This window comes from Lepidochelys kempii, chromosome 9 (genome assembly GCF_965140265.1).
Source record: "Lepidochelys kempii isolate rLepKem1 chromosome 9, rLepKem1.hap2, whole genome shotgun sequence".
Lineage (NCBI taxonomy): Eukaryota > Metazoa > Chordata > Testudines > Cheloniidae > Lepidochelys > Lepidochelys kempii.
The window spans coordinates 84,066,875-84,093,061 of record NC_133264.1 but is presented as its reverse complement, the minus strand read 5'-3'; the positions used below and the strand labels follow the sequence as shown (position 1 = coordinate 84,093,061).

At 42.6% G+C, this 26,187-nt stretch overlaps 1 protein-coding gene across 9 annotated transcripts in view; it reads left to right on the top strand.

Annotated features, from left to right (window-relative positions):
- The window catches only part of PAK3 (p21 (RAC1) activated kinase 3), a 220,260-nt gene that overhangs the window by 148,728 nt on the left and 45,345 nt on the right, over nt 1-26,187 (top strand). For 8 of the 9 annotated variants that reach the window (XM_073361188.1, XM_073361189.1, XM_073361187.1 and 5 more), the window contains 2 exons: nt 17,280-17,476; nt 25,821-25,921. In XM_073361188.1, the coding sequence (XP_073217289.1) occupies nt 17,302-17,476; nt 25,821-25,921 (276 nt within the window). In that variant the 5' untranslated portion in view covers nt 17,280-17,301. The remainder of the gene's footprint in view (nt 1-17,279; nt 17,477-25,820; nt 25,922-26,187) is intronic. The other variant, XM_073361192.1, reaches the window with a different exon arrangement.

The window sequence follows — 26,187 nt, the reverse complement described above, 5'->3', positions numbered from 1 at the left end:
CAGAAAAGATCTGTAAGACTTAAGTATAATCTGGATGTGAGAGAGAAATCGGAGTCAAGAATGCCACCCAGGTTAAGGGCCTGAGTGGTAGGCAGGATGGTGATGTTTTCCAAAGTGATCAAGAAAGGAATAGGAAGGCCTTGGGGTGAAAAATTGCAAGTTCTGTTTTAGTCATGTTGAACTTGAGTTGATGATTAGACAATCATGAGGAGATGTCAAAGAAAGTAGGAGATTTCAGCTTGGACAGGAGACTGGTCTGGAGCAGAGAAGTAGATCTGTGTATCATCCACGTAGAGATGGTAGTAGAATTTCTGGATGAAATACACTGAGATAAGGTGTAGAGAGAGATGAGAAGGGGACCAAAGACATGGCGTTGTAGAACCCCCACAGAAAATTGGAAAGGTGACAAAGAGAGTTCTCCGAAAGACACACTGAAGGTGTGGTTAGAGAAGTAGAAGAAGAACCAGGAGAGGACAGTCACAGAACCCAAAGCAGGACAAGATTTCAAGAGGAGGAGTATGATCTTTGGTGTTGAAGGCGGCTGACAGCCCAAGGATGAGGTTGGAGCACCAGGTCTGGGCTTTGGCTAGGACTTCAACAAGAGTAGCTTCAGTGGAATGCAAGGGGCAGAGCTTGGATTGGATAGGGTCTAGGATGGAATTTGAGGACAGGAATTTCAGACAGCAATAGAAAACAAAATGCTCAATGAGCTCTGAGAGATGAAAGGGAGAAGGCAGATGAGGTGGTAACTGGAGAGGCAAATACAATCAAGGGAGGTTTTGTTTTTTTAAAAAAAGATGGAAGAGGATTCTTGGATTCTTGTATTGTGATGGGAAGAGCCAGAGGAGAGTGAAGATTTAGAATGAGTAAGGGAGGAGAGGAGACTTGGCAAGAGGGAGATCGGAAAATAGGATGGTGTGTCTGGAGCCAGTGGAAGGGTCAGAGAAGGAGACAAGAAACTTGTGCATTTAAAGAAGAGAGTTGTAGGAGGGGAAGCGACAGTGAGTTCAGGGGAGGGGGAAGGTCATGGCATATTTTGTCAGTTTTCTTTTGGAAATAATTGGTGAGCTCCTCAGCAGAGAGAGAAGTAAAGGCCAGGAAGAGGTTGTTTTTGCTTTTTCAATTGTGAGTTTGGCCCAACTTCTCAAAAAGATGTCAGTGTAATATATTCAACCATTTTATATAGAAAAAAACAATTGCAGCTCTCAAACAGCAAAACTATAGCTAACCAGCAGCTCTTTCTACTGAATTCCAGGGAGGCCAGAGATACACACAGATGCAGGATCATTCTAATTGTGTAAGATTTAGAAAAATATAGACACACAACTGATACTGGATGGAGAGTAATGTATAAATATGCTTATTTAGTACCTAATATACACAATATATCAGAGCTCAATAGGCAAATAGTCCCTATTGGCTACAATCATGCAACTCTCCTGATTTCTGTGGGATGCACAGATGTAACTGAGTAGAATTTGACCCATCTCAATCAGCAGTAAAGTATCTTTTTGCAATAAATATTTATAGACAAAGCTCTGTGAAAAGACCATTGCATCTTCAAGTTAATTTGCAAGTCTTACACCAATTGTAAACAACATGCTTAATGAGCTCTTAGAGATGTATGGCCATGAGTAATTTCAGGTATGTTACGGCTAGAGCTAACGAACAAGTGCTTTGCAAAGGGATAGTTTTGGTAGTTTAAGTTCCATAGGCCATGTCCTAGCCTTCACTTGAGATCTCCAGAGTGATGTAAATAAATGCTATCAACTGAGTTTATATGCTGGGTCACAGGTTATACCTGACTCCAAGGCTCACCTTCTCACTGGCCTACAGCACTTCTACAACTGATGGAGGAGGCGAAGTCATAGGTGGGCTTAAGTCTTGCTCCTTTGCTTTCAACACAAGTAGTGTGGCACAGAAGTGAAGAGGCCACTAGCCTACCTGTGGCAGCAAAGTTCTGCTATTACCACACTGTAGAGAAGGCCTGGGAAATGTAGTTGAAGCATGTTCCTTTTTTCAAGAAAAACAGACTATTGCTAGAAAGGTTCCCTAAAGTCAGGGTTATTAAAGGAGACAGTAAAAAAAATTCCTCACTTTTGTTTTTAAACAATCCCCTTGAACATGAAATTGAAATCTCTTTTCCTCATTGCATGTGCACATCAGTTTGTTATTAAAGAGCTGCTTGTGTGGGTCAGACTGCAATAACTAGATTCTAGAGTACTGAGATGGGAAAAGCCTACTCCATTCTCAAGTATCCCCCTGCGAGTGCAGGCTAGCCTCTGAAAGAGGATGTAATTGATGATGACCTGATGCTACTCTTGCTGGATGGTGTGTGCTGGTACATTGCTGTAGGATGCTCAACAGTATTAGCCTATTCATAATTGTATTGTAGAATTGCTTATAATCGGGGCTTATATATTCCGCAGTTCTGTGGCTGCAGAATTTACCAGGGAATTTACGCCTTACTGCAAAATTGTGCTCTACTATCATGTCTTTTAAAGTTTCTAGTCCCTTTGGCTGCAGAGAGAATCTTGAAAATATGACTAGTGTAAACAATACTGTTGTCTTCCTGAGTTTGCAAAGAGTCTGAAACAATAGCTCTGAGAGGTCTGAACTGCCATTCATCTCAATCGCTGTCCTTTGGATTCCGCAATCATTAGGCCGTAGAATAGGCTATTTTTCCAAGAAGCTGAGAATTCAGTACTTCTGTCCTGGAATTTGCGGTTTTGCTATAATGGGCTCTGGACATTTTGTTTTGTGTCTCTGCGCTGCTGGGTCCTGTCTGCAGGTGCCTCTTGTACTCCAAATTTTCCCACAAGGAAGAGTTATACAGCATGCTTCATACAGCCTTCCATAGAACCAGGCAGCCGGGGTCAGGGATCTAGAAATGGAGTCTATGTTGCAACCAAGAGTGGAGGGAACCAGAAGTGTAGACTGGCCAGTTGTGCTGCCTGGAGAATAGGGAATCAGCCAAGCCCTGGATTTTTAAGAAGGCGAGCTGCTGACGTTGGCTACATGCTCTTCACCTTCCCTGGCACTTAAAGAGATTCAGAGCTGGGTCACAGAATAATATCATGGCTGCTGAGGCCCAGGGAGCCACGCCACCTGGGGAACATAGCAAAAAACCCAAAAACAAACACCCATTCTCAAAAACAATCACTGACAAAATAAACAACAAGGAATCTTATGCCAATGAGTCTTTTCATCTCTCATCAGAAGTGTGTGTATTTAAGAGTATGGAGGGGAATAGGAGTGAAGGAGAGAGAATAAATAAACATTGCTGCAGAATTTAGGGGTACTTAACAAGGAATTTGGTCTCATTATGTCATGGAAGTCCTAGGGCCTTGTTTAGAGTCAGTGGGATGTAAATACCATTTTGTAATGAGAGGGTTTCCCATGAGTGTTGGGCTATACACTCACTGGTTTATTGTCAGCATTATTGATGAGAGCAATTAAAGCATTGTTTTGAAAAGTAAACTCCACATGCAAAGAATTATGGCCTTTGCAAACGTAAGAAAATGGTAGCCAGTTTTTGATCTTCCAGTCTTCTTAGTGTCTCTGCCCAAAGGGAAAATCATTGGTAATTTTAACAGTGTCTGAGTAGGAATGGTATAAGCACTTCCAATGGGCAGGAGGGATTTTTTAAAGTACAGACACACTGTGCAGTCCTATGGTGGAAGTCTGAAGCTGGGTATGGCAGTGCAAAGGAGCACTTAACTCTTGAGTGCCTCCAAGTGGCGGGTGCAGTACCACAGTCCTTTTCTTGCCCCGGCGCCTCCTGCAGGCTGCTGACTGACCATGGTGAGCCTTCAGTAGCTTGTCCCTCCAGCCCAGTCACACAGTCCAAATGAACCCCTTCCAGGGTACTAACCTGCTTATTTGTTGGACTCTATTTCACTTTCTAGGCCCCAGCTCTGGGTCCCTTCAATTCAGCCCTTTGTTTAGGCTCCCAATTAAGGCCTGTCCCCTTCTTGGGATTTACGCTACTTTACCTATGGCTAGCAGAGGAACATAGGCCTGCCCACTATTCCAGGTTTCAACCTAGGGCCCCCTCTACAGCAGCCACATACTGCTTACTTCAATCTATTGCTACTGTTTTGCTGGGCCTCTTTTATCTCCAGCCTATCTCAGAGCCAGCATCCTCAGGGTCTTCTCTAGCTGCAGGCATCGCCCCTCCCATCCCAGTCAGGAGCTGAACTTGCTAAGGCCAAGCATCTCCTTTTATCGGAGCCTGGTGGGCTCTGATCAGCTGCTTCCATGAGGCCTCTCTAGGCAGGCCTGGAGGACCCACCTTTGCTGCTTCTTTCCTGTCACTTTGCCGCTTCCTGGGGCGATTTGTAGTGGGACTGTGGGGTCTCCTGTAGGAAACTGCAAAGGCCAGGTTCGTCCCGTCACAGTTCATTGTCTTTTGTCTCAATCCAGTGCTGTAATATGATGTTTGAAATGTCAACGAAAAGGACAGCAGATGGGGCTTGAGCAGGAAAAGTAAAAATTGAAAGTTTCTCCATGCGCACTGCCTCCTGGTTTTCTTCATTTTTCCTTCAGACGCTTTTAGAAAGTTAATATCAACCGTTAAACCTTTTAGACTATCACCCTTATTTGGTTTAGAAGTGAATAATTCTGCTGTGTACGACTCTTGAAACTGAGCCTGAAGCAGTCCTGAACAAAATATAGTATTCCTTTCAAGACCTTGGAAACAATTACATCATAGGCAAAGTGGGCCAGAAACCATTAATAGTATTCTTTGTGCAAAGAAATCCCATGGGACAGCCTATTTCAGCAAACTGGCATTGCTTATAAACAGATACAGTAACAGATACAGTTGTCCCCATTCTGTGGGAGAGCTGAAACTTCATACAGTGCAAAAGACTTCACAAAATAAACGTCTTTCTTTCTATAACAAATTTTAAAAAGCTGCCTCAATGATTTTATGATCTCTTTAATGCTAATGCTCTCAGAGGATGAAGGTTGTCTTTGGCGCACTGAAAAGTATTTTTTTGAGTATTATTGTTGCCTTTAGCTCATCGTTCGTAAGAATTGTCTAAGGCCATGTGAGAAGGCATAAACCTCTTTGTCACAGAACAAAATACTGTGGCTGGAAGCTGACTGAACCATTTATAGTAACCTGCGGCTGGCTCGGGCTTGCAGGGCTCAGGCTAAGGGGATGTTCAATTGTGGTGTAGATGTTTGGGCCCAGGCTACAGCTCAAATCCTAGGATGCTGTGAGCACGGCCGTCCCTACGGAGGTGCAGGGCCCAGGACAAATCAGCCTCCCTGTTAGTCTCCTTGCCGCCCACCCAGCAGCCACTCGCCTCCTCATCACCCCGGCCGCCCGCCGCTCTCCTCCTCGCTGTCCGCCTGCCTGCCTGCCACACGACTCCTCCCCCACCTGCCCGCCCCTCACCTTCCCGCTAGTCTCCTCACCATCCGGCGGGCGCCCCCCCAGCCCCGCGTCCACCCGACCGCTGCCTGCCCACCTGCCGCTCGCCTCCCCGCTCGTACATCAGTTGGGACGCGGGACAAAGGGCTAAATATCGGGACAGTCCCAATTTTATCAAAGCGCTGGGCCCCCCCAAAGCATGGGGCCCGGGGAAGTTGCCCTGATTCGCCCTACCCAAGGGATGGCTCTGCCTGGGAGACAGAAGGGTCCCAGAGCTGGCGCTGCAGCCTGAGCCCAACATCTACACCACAGTTCAACAGCCCCTTCACCTAGGCCCTGCAAGCCCAGGCCAGCCACAGGGTTTTAATGCCTGAGCCCCACAAGCCAGAGTCAGCTGGCACAGGCCAGCCATGGGTGTAGACATACCCCAAGGCAGTGGTTCTCAACCAGGGGTACATGTACCCCTGGGTTACGCAGAGGTCTTCCAGGGGGCACATCAACTCACCTAGATATTTTCCTAGTTTTACAGCAGGCTACGTAAAAAGCACTAGCGAAGTCAGTACCAACTAAAATTTCATACAGACATTGACTTGTTTATACTGCTCTCTATACTATACATTGAAATGTAAGTACAGTATTCGTATTCTAATTGATTTATTTTATAATTATATGGTAAAAATGAGAAAGTCAGCGATTGTTCAGTAACAGTGTGCTGTGATACTATTTTTGTACTTTTATGTCTGATTTTGTAAGCAAGTAGTTTTTAAATGAGATGAAACTTGGGGGTAGTCAAGACAAATCAGACTCCTGAAAGGGGTACAGTAGTCTGAAAAGGTTGAGAGGCACTGCCCTAAGGGATCAAACTGAAAAATATTCGGTGGATGCAAAACATATGCTTGGAGCAGGGGGCACGTTTTCATGGGCAACAAGGATGACAGTAAAAATCTGTATTCCTGCTCCAAAGCTGGGCAACTTTCCATAACTCCCCATTGACAGGTGCAGTTATTCAGTTTGTGCATGCATGGAAAAGCAGGTTAGAGATAATTCTGGGGTAGATTCTGGCATCCTTACTGACACCACGTAGTACTTTACCTTGCAGACACTTCCACTGCGATCAGTGGGACTCCTTGCAGAGTAAGGTGCTACTGAACATGTGTAAGCATGACAGAAGCTGGAACTTGCTGAGGAAATAATGTGAGATGTGTGAAGTTGTCACCATTAGCTTAAAATGAATTTCGCCATTGCTTGGTTTTTGTTGCTGTTGTCATAACATGGAAAACTCTCCCACATTTAATTATATGCAAACAAATAAACAATCCCCATTCATGTTAAACGTTGGACTCAGACCCAGAAAATCAACATTGAGTTAAATTTAAATAAGGCCTGGCTTGCGCTTGAAAGTCATACTGGTATAGAATGTAGGTTAGGAGTCTGATTTGTTACCAGTCTAGTAATATCAGTACAAGCCCTAGTGTGAATTCAGGTTAGCCCAATATAAAGGTGACTTATCCTGGTATAGCTGTTTCCCTCGTGCCTGTGGAAATAGCAGCCCTAGTATTAAGAATCATTATACAGATATAACTGTATCCTATTAGCAGGGTTGTTCTGCTTTAACTATAGTAGTGTTTGTATTTCATCTTTCACAGTGGTATAGTTAAAGTGGTACAACTTTCTAATGTAGCCAAGAACTGACATTATTATTGGGTCTCATTCACATTTTTACCTGGGCCCCTGTACAGCAAGCTGACAATGTAAAGGGGCCTTAACGTAGGTGCAGAGGGCCATGTAAATGTCCCCTCTACGCTGTCAGCACAGGGTAAAGGTACTGTCCAAGGGAAGCATCCTCCAGCAAGCAGGAAGTGGGGGCAATGGACATTTCTATGGCACATTGTAGAAAACTCTTTGTGAAAGGGTCCATAAGAAGCTCCTCTCTGCACATGCTTAAACTCCCCTTCATGCCATTAACAGTGACACATGCATGTTCAAGGGAAATAGATTTCTACCTCTTCAACACATCCCGTTGTACCTAAATAGTGCAGGAGGTCTGATAGCATGAGGGGGACTCTTATGTCTCATGAGCCGAATTCTTGCAGTTACTGAACACAAGCACACACCAAAATATCCACTTCGATAGTAAGCTCTTTGGGGCGGGAGCTCTTGTTCTGAGTTTGTACAGTGCCTAGCACAATGGGGTCCTGGTCCATGACTTGGGCTCCCAGGTGCGACAGTTATACTAATAATATCCGGTCAACAGCTGGTGTGCAGCCTTAAAGTTCACGGGCAGCACAACTGGATGTTCTGTATGTTAATATTTGGATATCCTTTTGACCCAGCAATGGGATTACTCAAGTGAGGATGCTTACCCATATACATAAGTATTTGGAAGAATGGACTCTATATCCCTTTTTACCAATTCTTTGAGCCATCCAGTCCCACCTGTGGTGTAATTGTCACTGGAGTTTTTACTTACTGTAGGCTTTTTGTATTTTTAAAAACAAACCAGGAAATTGGTTTAAAATGGCATGTAAGCGCATGAGGGCTGACTATGGAATTATGTCCATTGTATAAACACAGAATTATGGACTGTTCAAAGTATTATTTACTCCAGACCCTCATTTCAAAGCCATTACTGTCCATTGTGCCAAGGCCTCAGAGGGTCACTGGCCAGAACAACTGTAATCACTTCCGAGGCCCACGTTAAATCCTTCTTAGAAAACACATTAGTTCATGGGTCGTTAATATGATAGACCTGGTGCCACCATGGTCTATCAGGTCCATGTGGAAGATGTACGTGTGTGCTAAGTCCACATGTTCAAATTCTTTCAAATAATTTTTTAATTTGCAAGTGTCATCACTTTTAAAAAAATTAATCAATTCTCCACCCCAAAGCACCAAAAGTGCCTGAAAAAAATGTTGTTCAAAAGTTTAAGTTGGGCGAGGAGGCTCAGGGATAAAGAGATTTTTTCATCTAGAGCAGTGGTGTGAATCCCAGGTTAGTAGTGACCTTATAATTATCTGACAGCAATGTAATAGATAGGGCTGTCAAGCGATTAAAAAAAATAATTGCAATTAATCGTACTGTTAAACAATAATAGAGTACCATTTATTTAAATATTTTTGGATGTTTTCTACATTCCAAATACATTGATTTCAATTACAACACAGAATACAAAGTGTACAGTGCTCACTTTATATTTATTTTTATTACAAATATTTGGACTGTAAAAAACAAAAGAAATAGTATATTTAAATTCACCTAATACAAGTACTGTAGTGCAATCTCTTTATAATGAAAGTTGAATTTACAAATGTAGAATTATGTACAAAAAATAACTGCATTCAAAAATAAAACAATTTAAAACTTTAGAACCTACAAGTCCACTCAGTCCTACTTCAGCCAATCGCTCAGACAAACAAGTTTGGTTACAATTTGCAGGAGATAATGCTGCCCATGTCTTGTTTACAATGTCACCTGAAAGTGAGAATAGGCATTCACTCGGCACTGTTGTAGCCGGCATCGCAAGATTTTTACGTGCCAGATGCGGTAAAGATTCACATGACCTTTCATGCTTCAACCACCATTCCAAAAGACATGCGTCCATGCTGATGATGGGTTCTGCTCGATAACATTACAAAGCAGTGCGGACGGATGCATGTTCATTTTCATCATCTGAGTCAGATGCCACCAGCAGAAGGTTGATTTTCTTTTTTGGTGGTTCGGGATCTGCAGTTTCCGCATTGGAGTGTTGCACTTTTAAGACTTCTGAGAACATGCTCCACACCTTGTCCCTCTCAGATTTTGGAACATAAGAATGGCCATACTGGGTCGGAACAAAGGTTCATCAAGCCCAGTATGTTGTCCCCTAAGAGTGGCCAATTGCAGGTGCCCCAAAGGGAATGAACAGACAGGTTGTTATCAAGTGATCCATGCCTTGTCACCAATCCCAGCTTCTGGCAAACAGAGGCTAGGGACACCATTCCTGCCCATCCTGGCTAATAGCCATTGATGAACCTATCTTCCATGAGTCTATCTAGCTCCCTTTTGAACCCCGTTATAGTATTGGCCTTCACAACACCCTCTGGCAAGGAGTTCCAGAGGTTGACAGTGTGTTGCGTGAAAAAATACTTTCTTGGGTTTGTTTTAAACTTGCTACCTATTAATTTCATTCGGTGGCCCCTTGTTCTTGTATTATGAGAAGGAGTAAATAACACTTCCATATTTACTTTTTCTATATGACTTATGATTTTATAGACCTCTATCATATCCCCCCTTAGTTGCCTCCTTTCCAAGCTGAAAAGTTCCAGTCTTATTACTTTCTCCTCATATGGAAGCTGTTCTATATCCCTAATCATTTTTGTTGCCCTCTTCTGAACCTTTTCCAATTCCAATAGATCTTTTTTGAGATGGGGCGACCACATCTGCATGCAGTATTCAAGGTGTGGGCGTACCATGGATTTATATAGAGGCAAAATGATATTTTCTGTCTTATTATCTATCCCTTTCTTGATGATTTCCAACATTCTGTTTTCTTTTTTGACTGCCACTACACACTGAGTGGATGATTTCTGAGAACTATCCACAATGACTCTAAGATCTCTTTCTTGAGTGGTAACAGCCAATTTAGACCCCATCATTGGATATGTACAGTTAGGGTTATGTTTTCCAGTGTGCATTACTTTGCATTTATCAATATTAAATTTCATCTGCCATTTTTTTGCCCAGTCACCCAGTTTTGTGAGATCCTTTCGTAGCTCTTCACAGTCTGCCTGGGACTTATCTATTTTGAGTAGTTTTGTATTGTCTGCAAATTTTGCCACCTCACTGTTTACCACTTTTTCCAGATCATTTATGAATATGTTAAATAGGACTGGGCCCAGTATAGATCCCTGGGGGACACCACTATTTACCTCTCTCCATTCTGAAAACTGACCATTTATTCCTACCCTTTGTTTCCTATCTTTTAACCAGTTACCAATCCACGAAAGAATCTTCCCTCTTATCCCATGGTTGCTTATTTTGCTTAAGAGCCTTTGGTGAGGGACCTTGTCAAAGGCTTTCTGAAAATCTAAATACACTATATCCACTGGATCTCCTTTGTCCACATGCTTGTTGACCCGCTCAAAGAATTCTAGTAGTTGGTGAGGCATGATTTCTCTTTACAAAAACCATGTTGACTATTTCCCAACAAATTATGTTCATCTATGTGTCTGACAATTTTGTTCTTTATGATAGTTTCAACCAATTTGCCTGGTACTGACATGAGGCTTACTGACCTGTAGTTGCCAGGGTCACCTCTGGAGCCCTTTTTAAAAATTGGCGTCCCATTAGCTATCCTCCAGTCAGTTGGTACAGCAGCTGATTGAAATGATAGGTTACAGATGACAGTTAAAAGAAAAGGAGTACTTGTGGCACCTTAGAGACTAACCAATTTATTTGAGCATAAGCTTTCGTGAGCTACAACTCACTTCATCGGATGCATTCAGTGGAAAATACAGTGGGGAGATTTATATACACACAGAACATGAAAAAATGGGTGTTACCATACACACCGTAAGGAGAGTGATCACCCAAGAGGAGCCATTACCAGCAGGAGAGCGGGGCTGGGGGAGGGGGGGGAAGAAACACCCTTTTGTAGTGTTAATCAAGGTGGGCCATTTCCAGCAGTTAACAGGAATGTTGTCCGAGGAGCAGTGGGGGTGAGGGGGGGGAAATAAACATGGGGAAATAGTTTTACTTTGTGTAATGACTCATTCACTCCCAGTCTGAGAAGGTCTCAAATGGAGTGAAAGCTGTTAAGAAAGTTAAAGGTTTCAGAGTAACAGCCATGTTAGTCTGTATTCGCAAAAAGAAAAGGAATACATGTGGCACCTTAGAGACTAACCAATTTATTTGAGCATGAGCTTTTGTGAGCTACAGCTCACTTCATCGGATGCATACTGTGGAAACTGCAGAAGACATTATATACACAGAGACCATGAAACAATACCACCTCCCACCCCACTCTCCTGCTGGTAATAGCTTATCTAAAAAGAAAAGGAGTACTTGTGGCACCTTAGAGACTAACCAATTTATTAGAGCATAAGCTTTCGTGAGCTACAGCTCACTTCCTCAGATGCATATCGTGGAAACTGCAGCAGGCTTTATATATACACAGAGAATATGAAACAATACCTCCTCCCACCCCACTGTCCTGCTGGTAATAGCTTATCTAAAGTGATCATCAGGTGGGCCATTTCCAGCACAAATCCAGGTTTTCTCACCCTCCACCCCCCCACACAAATTCACTCTCCTGCTGGTGATAGCCCATCCAAAGTGACAACTCTTTACACAATGTGCATGACAACACTATCCCCAATAATGTCACGGCTAACCTGGTAGCTGAACTTTGTGACTTTGTCCTTACCCATAACTACTTCACATTTGGGGACAATGTATACCTTCAGATCAGCGGCACTGCTATGGGTACCCGCATGGCCCCACAGTATGCCAACATTTTTATGGCTGATTTAGAACAACGCTTCCTCAGCTCTCGTCCCCTAAAGCCCCTACTCTACTTGCGCTATATTGATGACATCTTCATCATCTGGACCCATGGAAAAGAAGCCCTTGAGGAATTCCACCATGATTTCAACAATTTCCATCCCACCACCAACCTCAGCCTGGTCCAGTCCACACAAGAGATCCACTTCCTGGACACTACAGTGCTAATAAACAATGGTCACATAAACACCACCCTATACCGGAAACCTACTGACCGCTATTCCTACCTGCATGCCTCCAGCTTTCACCCTGACCACACCACACGAACCATCGTCTACAGCCAAGCTCTGCGATACAACCGCATTTGCTCCAACCCCTCAGACAGAGACAAACACCTACAAGATCTCTGTCAAGCTTTCTTACAACTACAGTACCCACCTGCAGAAGTAAAGAAACAGATTGATAGAGCCAGAAGAGTTCCCAGAAGTTACCTACTACAGGACAGGCCTAACAAAGAAAATAACAGAACGCCACTAGCCGTCACCTTCAGCCCCCAACTAAAACCCCTCCAACGCATTATTAAGGATCTACAACCTATCCTAAAGGATGACCCAACACTCTCACAAATCTTGGGAGACAGGCCAGTCCTTGCCTACAGACAGCCCCGCAACCTGAAGCAAATACTCACCAACAACCACATACCACACAACAGAACCACTAACCCAGGAACTTATCCTTGCAACAAAGCCCGTTGCCAATTGTGCCCACATATCTATTCAGGGGACACCATCACAGGGCCTAATAACATCAGCCACACTATCAGAGGCTCGTTCACCTGCACATCCACCAATGTGATATATGCCATCATGTGCCAGCAATGCCCCTCTGCCATGTACATTGGTCAAACTGGACAGTCTCTACGTAAAAGAATAAATGGACACAAATCAGATGTCAAGAATTATAACATTCATAAACCAGTCGGAGAACACTTCAATCTCTCTGGTCACGCAATCACAGACATGAAGGTCGCTATCTTAAAACAAAAAAACTTCAAATCCAGACTCCAGCGAGAAACTGCTGAATTGGAATTCATTTGCAAATTGGATACTATTAATTTAGGCTTAAATAGAGACTGGGAGTGGCTAAGTCATTATGCAAGGTAGCCTGTTTCCTCTTGTTTTTCCCTACCCCCCCCCCCCCAGATGTTCTGGTTTAACTTGGATTTAAACTTGAAGAGTGGTCAGTTTGGATGAGCTATTACCAGCAGGAGAGTGAGTTTGTGTGTGTATGGGGGTGGGGAGGATGTGAGAAAACCTGGATTTGTGCAGGAAATAGCCCAACTTGATTGTCATGCACATTGTGTAAAGAGTTGTCACTTTGGATGGGCTATCACCAGCAGGAGAGTGAATTTGTGTGGGGGGGTGGAGGGTGAGAAAACCTGGATTTGTGCTGGAAATGGCCCACCTGATGATCACTTTAGATAAGCTATTACCAGCAGGACAGTGGGGTGGGAGGAGGTATTGTTTCATATTCTCTGTGTATATATAAAGCCTGCTGCAGTTTCCACGATATGCATCTGAGGAAGTGAGCTGTAGCTCACGAAAGCTTATGCTCTAATAAATTGGTTAGTCTCTAAGGTGCCACAAGTACTCCTTTTCTTTTTGCGAATACAGACTAACACGGCTGTTACTCTGAAGCTTATCTAAAGTGATCATCAAGTTGGGCCATTTCCAGCACAAATCCAGGTTTTCTCACCCTCCACCCCCCCCACACACAAACTCACTCTCCTGCTGGTAATAGCCCATCCAAAGTGACCACTCTCTTTAAAATGTGTATGATAATCAAGGTGGGCCATTTCCAGCACAAATCCTGGTTTTCTCACCCTCAACCTCCCTCCAAAAACCACACACACAAACTCACTCTCCTGCTGGTAATAGCTTATCCAAAGTGACCACTCTCCTCAGAACCCACCTTGATTATCACTACAAAAGGTAAAGGAGGACTTGTGGCACCTTAGAGACTAACCAATTTATTAGAGCATAAGCTTTCGTGAGCTACAGCTCACTTCTTCAGATGCATATCGTGGAAACTGCAGCAGGCTTTATATATACACAGAGAATATGAAACAATACCTATTCCCACCCCACTGTCCTGCTGGTAATAGCTTATCTAAAGTGATTTCCAGCACAAATCCAGGTTTTCTCACCCTCCACCCCCCCACACAAAGTCCCCACAAAAGGTGTTTCTTCCCCCCCCCCCAGCCCCACTCTCCTGATGGTAATGGCTCATCTTGGGTGATCACTCTCCTTACGGTGTGTATGGTAACACCCATTTTTTCATGTTCTATGTGTATATAAATCTCCCCACTGTATTTTCCACTGAATGCATCCGATGAAGTGAGCTGTAGCTCATGAAAGCTTATGCTCAAATAAATTGGTTAGTCTCTAAAGTGCCACAAGTACTCCTTTTCTTTTTGCGAATACAGACTAACACGGCTGTTACTCTGAAAGATGACAGTTAGTAGTCCTGCAGTTTCACATTTGAGTTCCTCCTCTAATGACACCTCAATTTGGGACAGTTCCTCAGATCTGTCACCCGAAAAGAATGGCTCAGGTTTGGGAATCTCCCTCACATCTTCAACAGTGAAGACCGATGCAAAGAATTCATTTAGTTTCTCCGCAATGGCCTTTTCGTCTTTGAGTGCTCCATTAGCATCTCGATTGTCCAGTGGCCCCACTGGTTGTTTGCAGGCTTTCTGCTTCTAATGTATTTTTTTTAAAATGTGCTATTACTTTTGGAGGCTTTGGCCAGCTGTTCTTCAAATTCTTTTTTGGTCTTTCTAATTATAGGCACTTCAGATTCTTAAACCTGTAAATGTAAACAAACTTGTTTGTCTTAGCAATTGGCTGAACAAGAAGTAGGACTGAGTGGACTTGTAGGCTCTAAAGTTTTACATTGTTTTGTTTTTGAGTGCAGTTACGTTAAAAAATAATCTACGTTTGTAAGTTACACTGTCACAACAAAGAGATTGCACTACAGTACTTGTATGAGGTGAATTGAAAAATACTATTTCTTTTGTTTATCATTTTTACAGTGTAAATATTTGTCATAAAAACAATAATATAAAGTGAGCACTGTACACTTTGTATTCTGTGTTGTAATAGAAATCAATATATTTGAAAATGTAGAAAAACATCCAAAATATTAAATAAATTTCAATTGGTATTCTATTGTTTAACAATGCAATTAATCGCGATTAATTTTTTGAGTTAATCGCATGACTTAACTGCGATTAATCGACAGCCCTAGTAATAGCCTGTATGAAATGGGGTGTGGTGGAGTAGGGGCATGTCTCAGTTCAGAACCTAGTTTGTAGGAACTGGATTTAAAGCTCCACTCATTTCAAAATCCATTATCACATCTTCAGTGCAAGAATGAGGCACGTTAGCTGGTTTTGCACTGCCCCTTCCTGTATTGTACCTATCTGCAGGAAAAAGATTTGAATCTCAAAGTCTGTGAGTTCATGAAGGCTAAATTCAGGTAAAATAAATACAGTAATAAAGGCAAAAAATCATGAAACAATCAGTTTGTGTGCAGTACTTTAAAAACAACAAAAGTTTTATATTTTTTCCAAGTTTTTATAACAAATTTATACTGGGGTGAACTTCTCTAATATTGGGATCAATCCTTTAGTGTATACATGCATGTAACTCTCTCTGAAGCCAATGGGAATTTTATTTACGCATAAAAAACGGTTCTACTATAGGAGAAAGTCTTGACAGAATTTTAGCTCTATCAGTGTTAACGCAGTTACTCTTAGAGGCTTTATCCCCAAGCCTGCAAACAATAACTTTCCCTTTGCCAAACCTTGAGCATAAGATTTACGTTTATAGGGCGTCAAGGTGTGACCTTGCAAGTGTGATGGCTGCCATCTTTGGTCGACACACACGCTGGGAGCCTCCAGAGCTAAAAGCACAAGCTGCTTCAGCTTAAGCTAAAGAGTCTTGGTTGCCTAGCTGGGGGCTGTAACAACTCATCTCATCTGCAAGTCAGCGCAGATGGGGACCTGTAAGTAACACATACTCACCAGTGGGTTATATAAGCCCTTTCTGAATGGAGGGTTTCGGAAGGCATGGTGTTTGTAGAATCAGACCCTATTAAAAAAGTTTAATATATCTAACATAGTATGAACGATCCTTTCTGAATCAGATATTATTTTCAGGTCTTATGTATTAAGATTTTATTTGCCTAAATTACTGCTTGCTTGTTACCCCAGTTTGATAGCATCATACTCTGTACTTACATTACAGATATACGAGAGAAGTTGCGAAACATAAAATTTGATTTGCTTTCCCCCTCCCCATATCTATTTGCAAATCGTGTATAATTATTTCTAGGTAATTCTCCCCCAAATAAATACAACAATTCTGAAGGAAAAAAGCACTTGTGACTAAAGTAATGTACAGGACCGGTATACATAGCCCAGCACTTGTGAGTGACAAACCAGTGCATAAAGCAATGATCATTAACAGCCATACAATAACAAAGTGGTACAGTCAGCCAAGCATCGTAAGTAGGGTGACCAGATGTCTCGTTTTTATAGGGACAGTCCCATTTTTGGGGGACTTTTTCATATATAGGCGCCTATTACCTCCTCCCACCCCCTGTCCCATTTTTTCACAGTTGCTATCTGGTCATCCTAATCATAAAGAACCCTACAATAACAACCTGTATGGTAATACAGAGCAGTAGGGGTGGAGTGGGACTCAGAGCTGATTTTAGTTTGTAGCTTCCAAAAGATTATTATAATATGGTTTCCAATATGTGGTGGTTATTTTTCTGATTTTTTATCTTGATTTTGAGGTAAACATAGGGTTCATTTTTATGTGTAAAAATACTTTAAATTATTGCTTTAGAATAGTTTCCCTTGAAAAAATGTCCCCCCCTCCAGTGAATTCCCACACTCCCTGGGATACTCTCAGTAAGCATGAAGCAGGGGGGAAATCAATATTTGTGACCCGTTACCCCCTTGACAAGCAGTTTTCTGCATTGCAGAAATTGTTAATGTCAACTATTTTCTAAGATGTCAACTAAGAATATCTCTAATTTTTGCTCTGGTAGGTCTGTGCTGGTTTGAGATGAAAACCCTGTTTGTAGGTAGGAAGAAAATGAGTTTTAAATATAATTTTAAAAAGCGTTAACTGGGATTAAAACGTGTTAACATTTATTTTACCATTGTTATGATTAGCAGTAGTATTTATTTATAGTGCCAAGAGTACCTGATTCGAAAGGCTAAAACAAACTTCTACCACATGCCCCTCCTTGGTTCATCCTTATGCTTTTCTTCGTCCCCTCCCAGCACCCCAAGCTGGGTGTCCTTTTGTGAACTGTAGCTTTCTGTACTGGTTTTTACAGGAGGCTGTGAGGGCTGCTGAAGATGTCCGATAGTCTGGATATTGAAGAGAAACCTCCAGCCCCTCCGCTGAGAATGAACAGCAACAATCGTGATTCTTCAGCACTGAACCACAGCACCAAACCGCTCCCCATGGCCCCAGAAGAGAAGAACAAGAAGGCCAGGCTGCGCTCCATCTTCCCAGGAGGAGGGGATAAAAGTAAAGTATCAGCAGTGCAAAGGGGTTACTTTTCTCTCTTCCTGTCGTTTGTTGGTTGCTGTGTTTGCTTTCTGCCTGTGCTTTCTTTCTGTTTCATCTGTGGGACATGCTAATTAAAAACTACCCCAAAGCGTTATGTTACTATAATTCTAATGCCGTATTTTCAGAGAGGAGGAGGTGATGTTTCATTAATTATCTTTGTGTAGCTGACCAGGACAATAAAACACACATGCACACATGGTCTTGCATTTTTTAAATGCATTTGTGGTTTAGACTGGGTTTTGTCTTGCATTTGCAGAGTGAAACCAAGGGAATAAGGTTCAAATTTCATTTGCAAAATTAGGGGAGGCATGTGTTTTGAATTAAAAAAAATGTATTTGCATTTAAAGAATGGAGAAAGGGGTCTTGCTTTTATTTGCACTTGTTGAGATGAGGAAGGGTGTAATTTTTTTTATTTTTTTTTTTACAAAACAACACCAAAACATGTGCTTAATTAAGGTCGAAGTGTGTCTTGGATTTTTTAAATGCGTAAACCAGGAATGTATGTTGCGTTATTTGAATCTCTGAAGAGAAGCATGTCTTGTATTTTTAAATGCATTTGAGGAGTGAAGGAAGGTAACGTGTGGGTATTTTAAATGCAGTTACTGTTAAATCAGTAGGCTGTGTTGCATTAGTTGAAATGCATTTGCAAATATAAAGGTAGAAGTGAGTCTTAGAACCAAGACAGGAAATGATTCAAATCTCCCCTTGTGTCAGAAGGTTTTTTGTGACATTACTCTGAGAGCAGCGCAGCTCCTCCCAGTTCCAGGTTGGTGCCACAATTGATTTTCTGACCTGCAGGACTCTGCACGATGCAAAGGGGGTGGAAGATTACGATGCTTCGTGCTCCTGCTTTGTAACATTATCACAGCCACTCGTCCCTTTTTGGAGAGGCTATTAGTACCCCATTTTAATAAAGTTTGAGAAAAGTTTCTGATAGCTGCATTTCAGTGGCTTGATGCAGCATGCACAGGATGGGTAAGAGATGCCTTGGACAACACGGGATTGGGGAGCAGATAAGCCCGGAGCTGTGACTGCCACTGCACTTTGCCTTAGGAATACCAGAGTTGGGACCGCATGAGTGAGTGTATGGGGGGGAGGGGGGGAGGGAATGTCGTGCATACAGTTCTTAAACTGTGATACATTGATTGCATATTAAGGGGGGTGTTTGGAGTGTGTGAGCATGAGGTGGGTCCGAGGGCGTATTAAGAGTAAATTACTGGACTAGGGTTCAGTGGAGATGTTAGGCATTAATGGGGGCGTATATGTTATGAATGTATTGGGGTGAGTTACTGGGGTGGGGTTATTTGGAGATTTGGGGAATTCAGAGGTGAGTGGGGGCTGACTGGAGGTGCTAGGGGTGTATGTGCTATGGGGCAGGGTGTAGTCGGAAGTGTCTGGGTGTATGAGCGGCTGGTGGTGTTAGGGGTGTATGTGCATTGGGGCAGGGCTGAGTCACGGAGGGGGGCTGGCTGGGGAGGTCTGAGCTATGGTCATAGGGGTTGAGTCACTGCTGTGCGGTCCTAGCGTCTGCGGACCGTGGCACCTTCCTGTCCCAACCCCTATTGCCTGGCCGTGCAGGCATTTTCCCACCCGTGGCCAGCACTCTCTTCCCAGCCACTGCCGCCTAGGGGCTGAGTGCAGCACAGGGCATGGAAAGCAGCTTCCCCAGCCAGCTTGGCAAACGGAAGCAGAGGATGCACCCACTGTAGGAGTGGCCATGTAAGGTGGAATTGAAAGCAACAGGCCTGGGAGGTGAAGGGGAGGAACAGGGGAAAGGAGATCTTGGAAGGAAAGATAATACTCCAGGAGGACCACAGGCAGCAAGAGAAGTTTTCTCCCTCCTGCTACATATAAGTTGCCCGTTACCCTGCTGCTGCCTTCTGTGTCCATCCCTCTCCCTCTTTCCTCAGAGAGGATGGCCTAGTGGCCCCTGAGTGTATCCTACTTAGGACTTCTGGCTTGGCCCTGATTATTTAAACCACATTCTCTTCTGGCTCTAACACAGCACTAAAAAGTAGAGAGGACATTTTGACTTGACTCCCTTGATTGAAAACCACCATAGCTCCTGGGGTGACAGAATGACTTGAGTCATTTCCCCTTCTGGCTGACATCAGAGTGGTGTTGATTCTCTTCTGAGGGAAAACTTCCTCAGCATGAGGTAGTGTGTGAAACAGATGCAGAAAAGGGGAGATCCAGAAGGAATCCATGCCCAAAATAATCTGTTACAGCCAGAACAGTAGTTCATTTTCTTCTCGTATAGAAGATCAGAATCAATTTAGTAGTCATTTAGATTTCATCACTACAGGTGTAACTAGGAGTAAAGTGACTAGCATTTTGTATTTTAATTTTGTTGTGTGAAATAGTAAGAATATTTAGCTTTGATGCTCAGGATGTGCCAAATCCATTGAATTGAATTCATCTCATGGCTGATTTGTAGGTCAGGGTATCAGCTAGCTTGTGCATTCTTTACAGAGTTACACAGTGACAAACTTTGAAAGTCTTGGTTACAAGCACAACATTACTTTAACATGTCCATTTTGATCCAGTGCAACTGATTTCAGCATCACAGATTTATTATAATATCCTGCTATCAGATCTTTTAAACAGAACGAGAGAGAAAGAGAATCGTAGGATATTTCTCCTTAAACAGACTAGGACATTTGTATCCTTTGTTCATTCACCAGGCCTGAGATGTGCTACACTGCTTGAAGTGTTCTGTCAACCTTTCTTTGTAACGGATAGGTAGCTGGTGTACTGTGACCACTACTTATCATGCTGACCAATACTGTCTCATTGTTTCCTTGTGCTTCCCCTGTCTGATTGTTGTATGCACCTGTTATCTCTCACGTTATAGTTAGTCCCTAAGCTCTTTGAGGTAGGGACCATCTTTTTGTTAAGTCCAATGGGGCTTGATCCATGACTAGAACCCCTAGGTGCTACCACAATACAAATAATCTGTGTTAAGTAATTATATGCTCATAATCACTACAGTATCTAAGTTCCTCTGTCTGCAATGTGTGTTTCCTCAATACCTCTGTGAGGTAGGGAAGTACCATTGCCATTTTACAGATGAGGAACTGAGGCACAGAGTGACTAAATAGCTTGCCCAAGGTCACACAGAAAGTCCTGTGGCAGAGCAGGCAATTGAAACCAGGTCTCATAAATCCCAGGCTGGTGCTCTAACCATTTTCCTTCCTCTTAAGTATGATAGTAGTCAGTAGCTATTGGGGATTCAGAGGCTGTGCGTCTCCTCCCAGCTGGGCTCTGTTCCTTCAGGAAAACTGGGAGCAGAGCCATTCAAGGAAATTGATGGGGTTCTGGGCTGGGTTTTTTGGGTTGTTGTTGGGGTTTTTGCAGTCCTGTAGATAGAGCCTTCTTTTCCATTCTCACTGAATCGCCTGGATTTGCTGCTCTGCAAAAATAAGTACTACCGTATAGCGGGAAGTGGTGGCCTAGTAAGGAAATTACGGGAAATTAAACCTAAATTATCACAAAGGAAATGTATCCACCTGACTCTCTTTTCAGCTATATTGGTGTAAATGATAGTAGTATTAACAATATTAAACCCCATGAAGATTTAGACTGGTGTAGCTGAGAGCAGAATTTGGCCCTTGGTAGCTAAGTTGCCTCAGATACATAAAAATAAGAAAATGGAGGAAGAACAGACCTGTTGGGATAAGGGGGAAAAGAGGAGAAAGAAAAGAATGGGGATGCTGGGGTAGAAGAGAAGGGAGAAGGAGGAAAGATTAGAATAAGGTGAGAAGAGGGTGGAGAAAAGAAAGGACCCAGAGAAAAGAACAGAATGAAAGGGGGATAGAAGGGAATTAAACAATGAAATGAGCAGGTGAAAAGAGGGCAAGCTGTTCTTTCCCTTACAAGAGAAATGAAAAAGTCACCACTTAGATGAGTCACATTTTACTGCCAAAGAGACGGTTTTTAGCATCATAATAGTGTGACTGGGAGAAACCAGACAGAACACTGTCTATTTCCTTGTCATCTTTTGATCTGTAATAATTGTTGCAGATGTGGTGGGTGATTTCACATTTCCCAAACTTTGACAGCTGTGTTTATATTGGCCAATTTATCACAGATCATTTATAACATAAGCAAGCAAGAATTACAGATATTCGTGCAGAGGAGTCAGCCCATCACATTATATTTCACCACTTCACATGGAAGGTATGTGATTTGGGTTGCAGGGCATAGAAAAGTGTCAAAATGTTTAGACAGTGGGGTTAAATATAGACATCTAATTCCTTATTTAATTTACATGTTATCAGTGTTTTGAATGCAATCTTTAAGCAGAGGTATGCCATGCATACTTGCCAAGTCTCCTGAAAAAAGAACAGGAGTACTTGTGGTACCTTAGAGACTAACAAATTTATTAGAGCATAAGCTTTCGTGGGCTACAGCCCACTTCATTGGATGCATAGAATGGAACATATAGTAAGAAGATATATATATATATACATACAGATAAGTTGGAAGTTGCGATACAAACTGTGAGAGGCTAATTAGTTAAGATGAGCTATTATCAGCAGGAGAAAAAAACTTTTTGTAGTGATAATCAAGATGGCCCATTTAGACAGTTGACAAGAAGGTATGAGGATACTTAACTTTAGGGAAATAGATTCAATATGTGTAATGACCCAGCCACTCCCAGTCTCTATTCAAACCCAAGTTAATGGTATCTAGTTTGCATATTAATTCAAGCTCAGCAGTTTCTCCTTGGAGTCTGTTTTTGAAGCTTTTCTGTTGCAAAATTGCCACCCTTAAATCTTTTACTGAGTGGCCAGAGAGGTTGCTAATTAGCCTCTCACAGTTTGTATGGCAACTTCCAACTTATCTGTATGTATGTGTGTATATATATATATATCTTCTTACTATATGTTCCATTCTATGCATCCAATGAACTGGGCTGTAGCCCATGAAAGCTTATGCTCCGATAAATTTGTTAGTCTCTAAGGTGCCACAAGTACTCCTGTTCTTTTTGCGGATACAGACTAACACGGCTGCTACTCTGAAACAAGTCTTCTGAAGTGATCTATAATGCTTGTCACCGGGAATGAGAATCCTGTAAAGGGTAACAAGTTCCAATTTTTGATAGAACATATTGTATAGCACCTAATTGCACTTACAGATCTGACTGTTCCTTTAAACTGAACTTGATGACCCTTTAAATCCAATTTTTGCTGCAGTCACTTGCAAGTGGCAAGCTAGGAAAAGCCAATTTTGTTATATACAATAAAGAATCACATACACTGAAAGGATATGATCTCTTATTACTGAAAATTAAGTAACAATTCATTATAGATGAAAGGAAAAACCCTGGCATTCTGACTTGATATATTACTGTTGTCTCTTCCAAGTGCTGAAGGAAAATAAATTATGAGTTAACATTGTGTAGATGTTAGGATCTTGGGCAGAAATGCAGCAGGTAATTATTCAATTAGGATAAATGCAACACTATGGACATGGGAATAAAGAATTCAAAATACCCTATACTTTCAGTACGAAGGGCAGTATGTGCTAACTTTGGGGAAAGCTGACTTTTCTCTGCCAACTAACTGGATGTGTAAAGTGGCATTAAGGTCAAACAGGGAAAGAAACACTTCCTTCTGAAATGAGATTAGCACAGCTCATATTGGTTTGCCTGCGAACCAAGAGGGACCTGGTTTGTGTCTTGACTATGGTGTTGTGCAGGATGCATGCACACACAGTGAGCTCAGGCACCAGATGAGGGACTTCACTAATGCCATCTATTGGCAGACCCAACGCTGTCACTCATCAGGAAAGGCAAAATAAAAAGCCACTAGCTTAGTGTTTAAGGTAGAAGTCTGACTTGGCTTGGATACAAATAAAAGTGCAAAATGTGAATATTTATAGAACAAAGACTCCATTCACTCAGCTCCCCACTGCTCTCTGTCAATAGAACAGGAAACTTGCTTGTGGAAATAAGTCTCTCAACAAAATTGCTGCCATGCAACTTTTTCTGTACAACTTGGCTATCCTTAATAATGTACCCAGGGAGTGTGAAGGACAAATGAAGGGAATGCACAGTCACTTCTTGCTCTCTTACTAAACTGTCATGCATGTTGCTGACCAAACATGCAGGTTCACAGCATGATTCCCACACCTTCGGTGAAGGTGCTCCTTTCCTCCCAAAACCAGTGCTTTATATCAGACCTTCCTTTAGCCTGCAGCTGCCATGTTATTTATTAATTTGTACTACAGCCGTGCCTAAAGACCCAAATCATGGCCCCATATATCTCTGGAGACCTTGTGACTGTTCGTGTGACGTCATATCAGATTTGCAGAGCTAGTCAGTCTAGGAACATGATGAGAATTTATAAATCCGTTCCCTAAATATTTGTATTAAACTGATGGGAAGGGAGGAAAGGAAGAGCTGGCTTCAAGGGTATATTGCAGAAATTTTCAGTTTAAAGCATTAGAGATGATGCAATGTGCATTCTACTAACATTTTATTAACATCTTCTTTCTCGAATTGGGATTAGTAACTAAAACACATTGCAGATAGAAATTCGAATACATTCTAGCCCCCTTTTTAGCACATGCTATTTCAGCTGAAGTGGCAAAGCTGTTCCACAGGGAAGCAGTTGCTCCCTTCAACAGCAGTGCACACCGCACTAGGATAAAAGAAGAACCTGCAAATAGCTATGTCCTATACCAGGGTTGGCCAGCCTGAGCCTGAGAAGGAGCCAGAATTTACCAATGTACATTTCCAAAGAGCCACAGTAATACGTCAGCAGCCCCGCCATCAGCACTCCCCTCCCCCTGCACCCAGAGCCTCCCACCCCTAGCAGCGCCGCCGATCAGCGCCTCCCCCTCCCTCCCCACACCTCCTGATCAGCTGTTTCATGGCGTGCAGGAGGTTCTGGGGGGAGGAGGGAGGAGTGAGGGCACGGCAGGCTCAGGGGAAGGGGTGGAGTGGGAGAGGGCCTGTGGCAGAGCCAGGGGTCGAGCAGTGAGCACCCCCCGGCACATTGGAAGGTTGGCGCCTGGAGCTCCAGCCCCGGAGTCGGTGCCTAGACAAGGAGCCACATATTAGCTTCTGAAGAGCCGCATGTGGCTCCGGAGCCACAGGTTGGCCACCCGTGTTCTATACTATCTACCTGTATGGTTTCAGTTTGTAAAGTATGACGGTTCTCCAAGGAAACCAAATACTTCAGCTTGTACTATCACTGGACTCCTGCTGTTTGAACATAGTGTCTGAATTATATGTAGACTCCTTTAGAGATGTATTTGAGAGTTCAGTAAATATGTTCTACAGTTAGGTTTATTCATAAGCTTATATTTGATATTTTAACTAGGGTTCTGCCTGGATTTGGATAGGTTTCCCCAGAAGTTTTTGTAACCTAAACACAATTTGTTGCATGAACAGTTATTTCGCTGTAACTTCTAATTCAGTGTGTTAGTGGAGGTACCTTTTGTCTTATAGATTCATAGATTCATAGATATTTAGGTCAGAAGGGACAATTATGATCATCTAGTCTGACCGCCTGCACAACGCAGGCCATAGAATTTCACCCACCCAATTTATAGAGGGTTGTCATTCATAGTATCTCAAAAACTCTGCCAGACCCAAAAGGTGAGTGCTCCTGAAGTACCTTGATTTGGTCACCAGCCAGGGGCCAAAATTTTGTTTGTTTGTCATTTGAATACTCAGTAAAACTGGTCATGGATGTGGTGCTGCCATTCAGTTCTTCAATGGAGAAGAGTGCTGGGAACAGACAACCATAAAATATGATGCTTTACCAAAGGGCTATAACAGGAGGGAGAGGAAATGCAAATGCAACTTTTATTGATTCCCCTCGCCCCCCCCCCCCCCCAATCAAGCTCCTTCCACAAGAAGCATCAAAATCTGTTAGGACAAACTTCAGAGTTTTGAAAAAATAAATCAAACAAGTATTAGCCGCTGGATATGAAGGCGTGATTAAAAAGAGAAATGATGGTGGAAATAACTTACCTGCCTGCTTCCTTTATATAGATGCCTAAGAAGGCTTTTACATTTGTTTAAAGTGGATTCCTTGCTTGACTCTTGGTAGCTGTAATCTGGATTTGGTCATGTGAAGAAAATCAAATACAGTCTCATGGGCCACCTCGAAAAAGGGGTATACATTAGGTTGGCACTTCATTAACCTGGGTCTCTGTAGCGGATAAGATTCCCTTTGAATTAATTGTTTCCCAGTTTAAAATGGTTACTTTTACTGAACCTGATTGTAAATACCTGTGAATGAAAAAACTGCAGAAAATAAGCGCATGTTAACATTTTTGCCTCTAGCCAATAAGAAGAAAGAGAAAGAGCGTCCTGAGATCTCTCTTCCTTCAGATTTTGAACATACGATTCATGTGGGGTTTGATGCAGTCACCGGGGAATTCACTGTAAGTAACCTCCATATTGCACCTTTAGTAAGTCTCCCAGTTCCTTGACAGTGAAATAGTTTTTTGCAGCCAGAAACTTCAGGTGATGACAGCAGTCAGGCTGAGAAAAAACAGACTTGTTGGATTTGGATATTTTCAGGACTTTACCTCTGATTCCGGCTGCTTCCCTTCCCTCCTCTCCCCCGCCTTCCCTCGGATTAACAGCAGAGTGCCTGTGGAAAATGAAAACTAGGAAGAACCCAGGTGCCTGCCTGGATAAGTCTTGT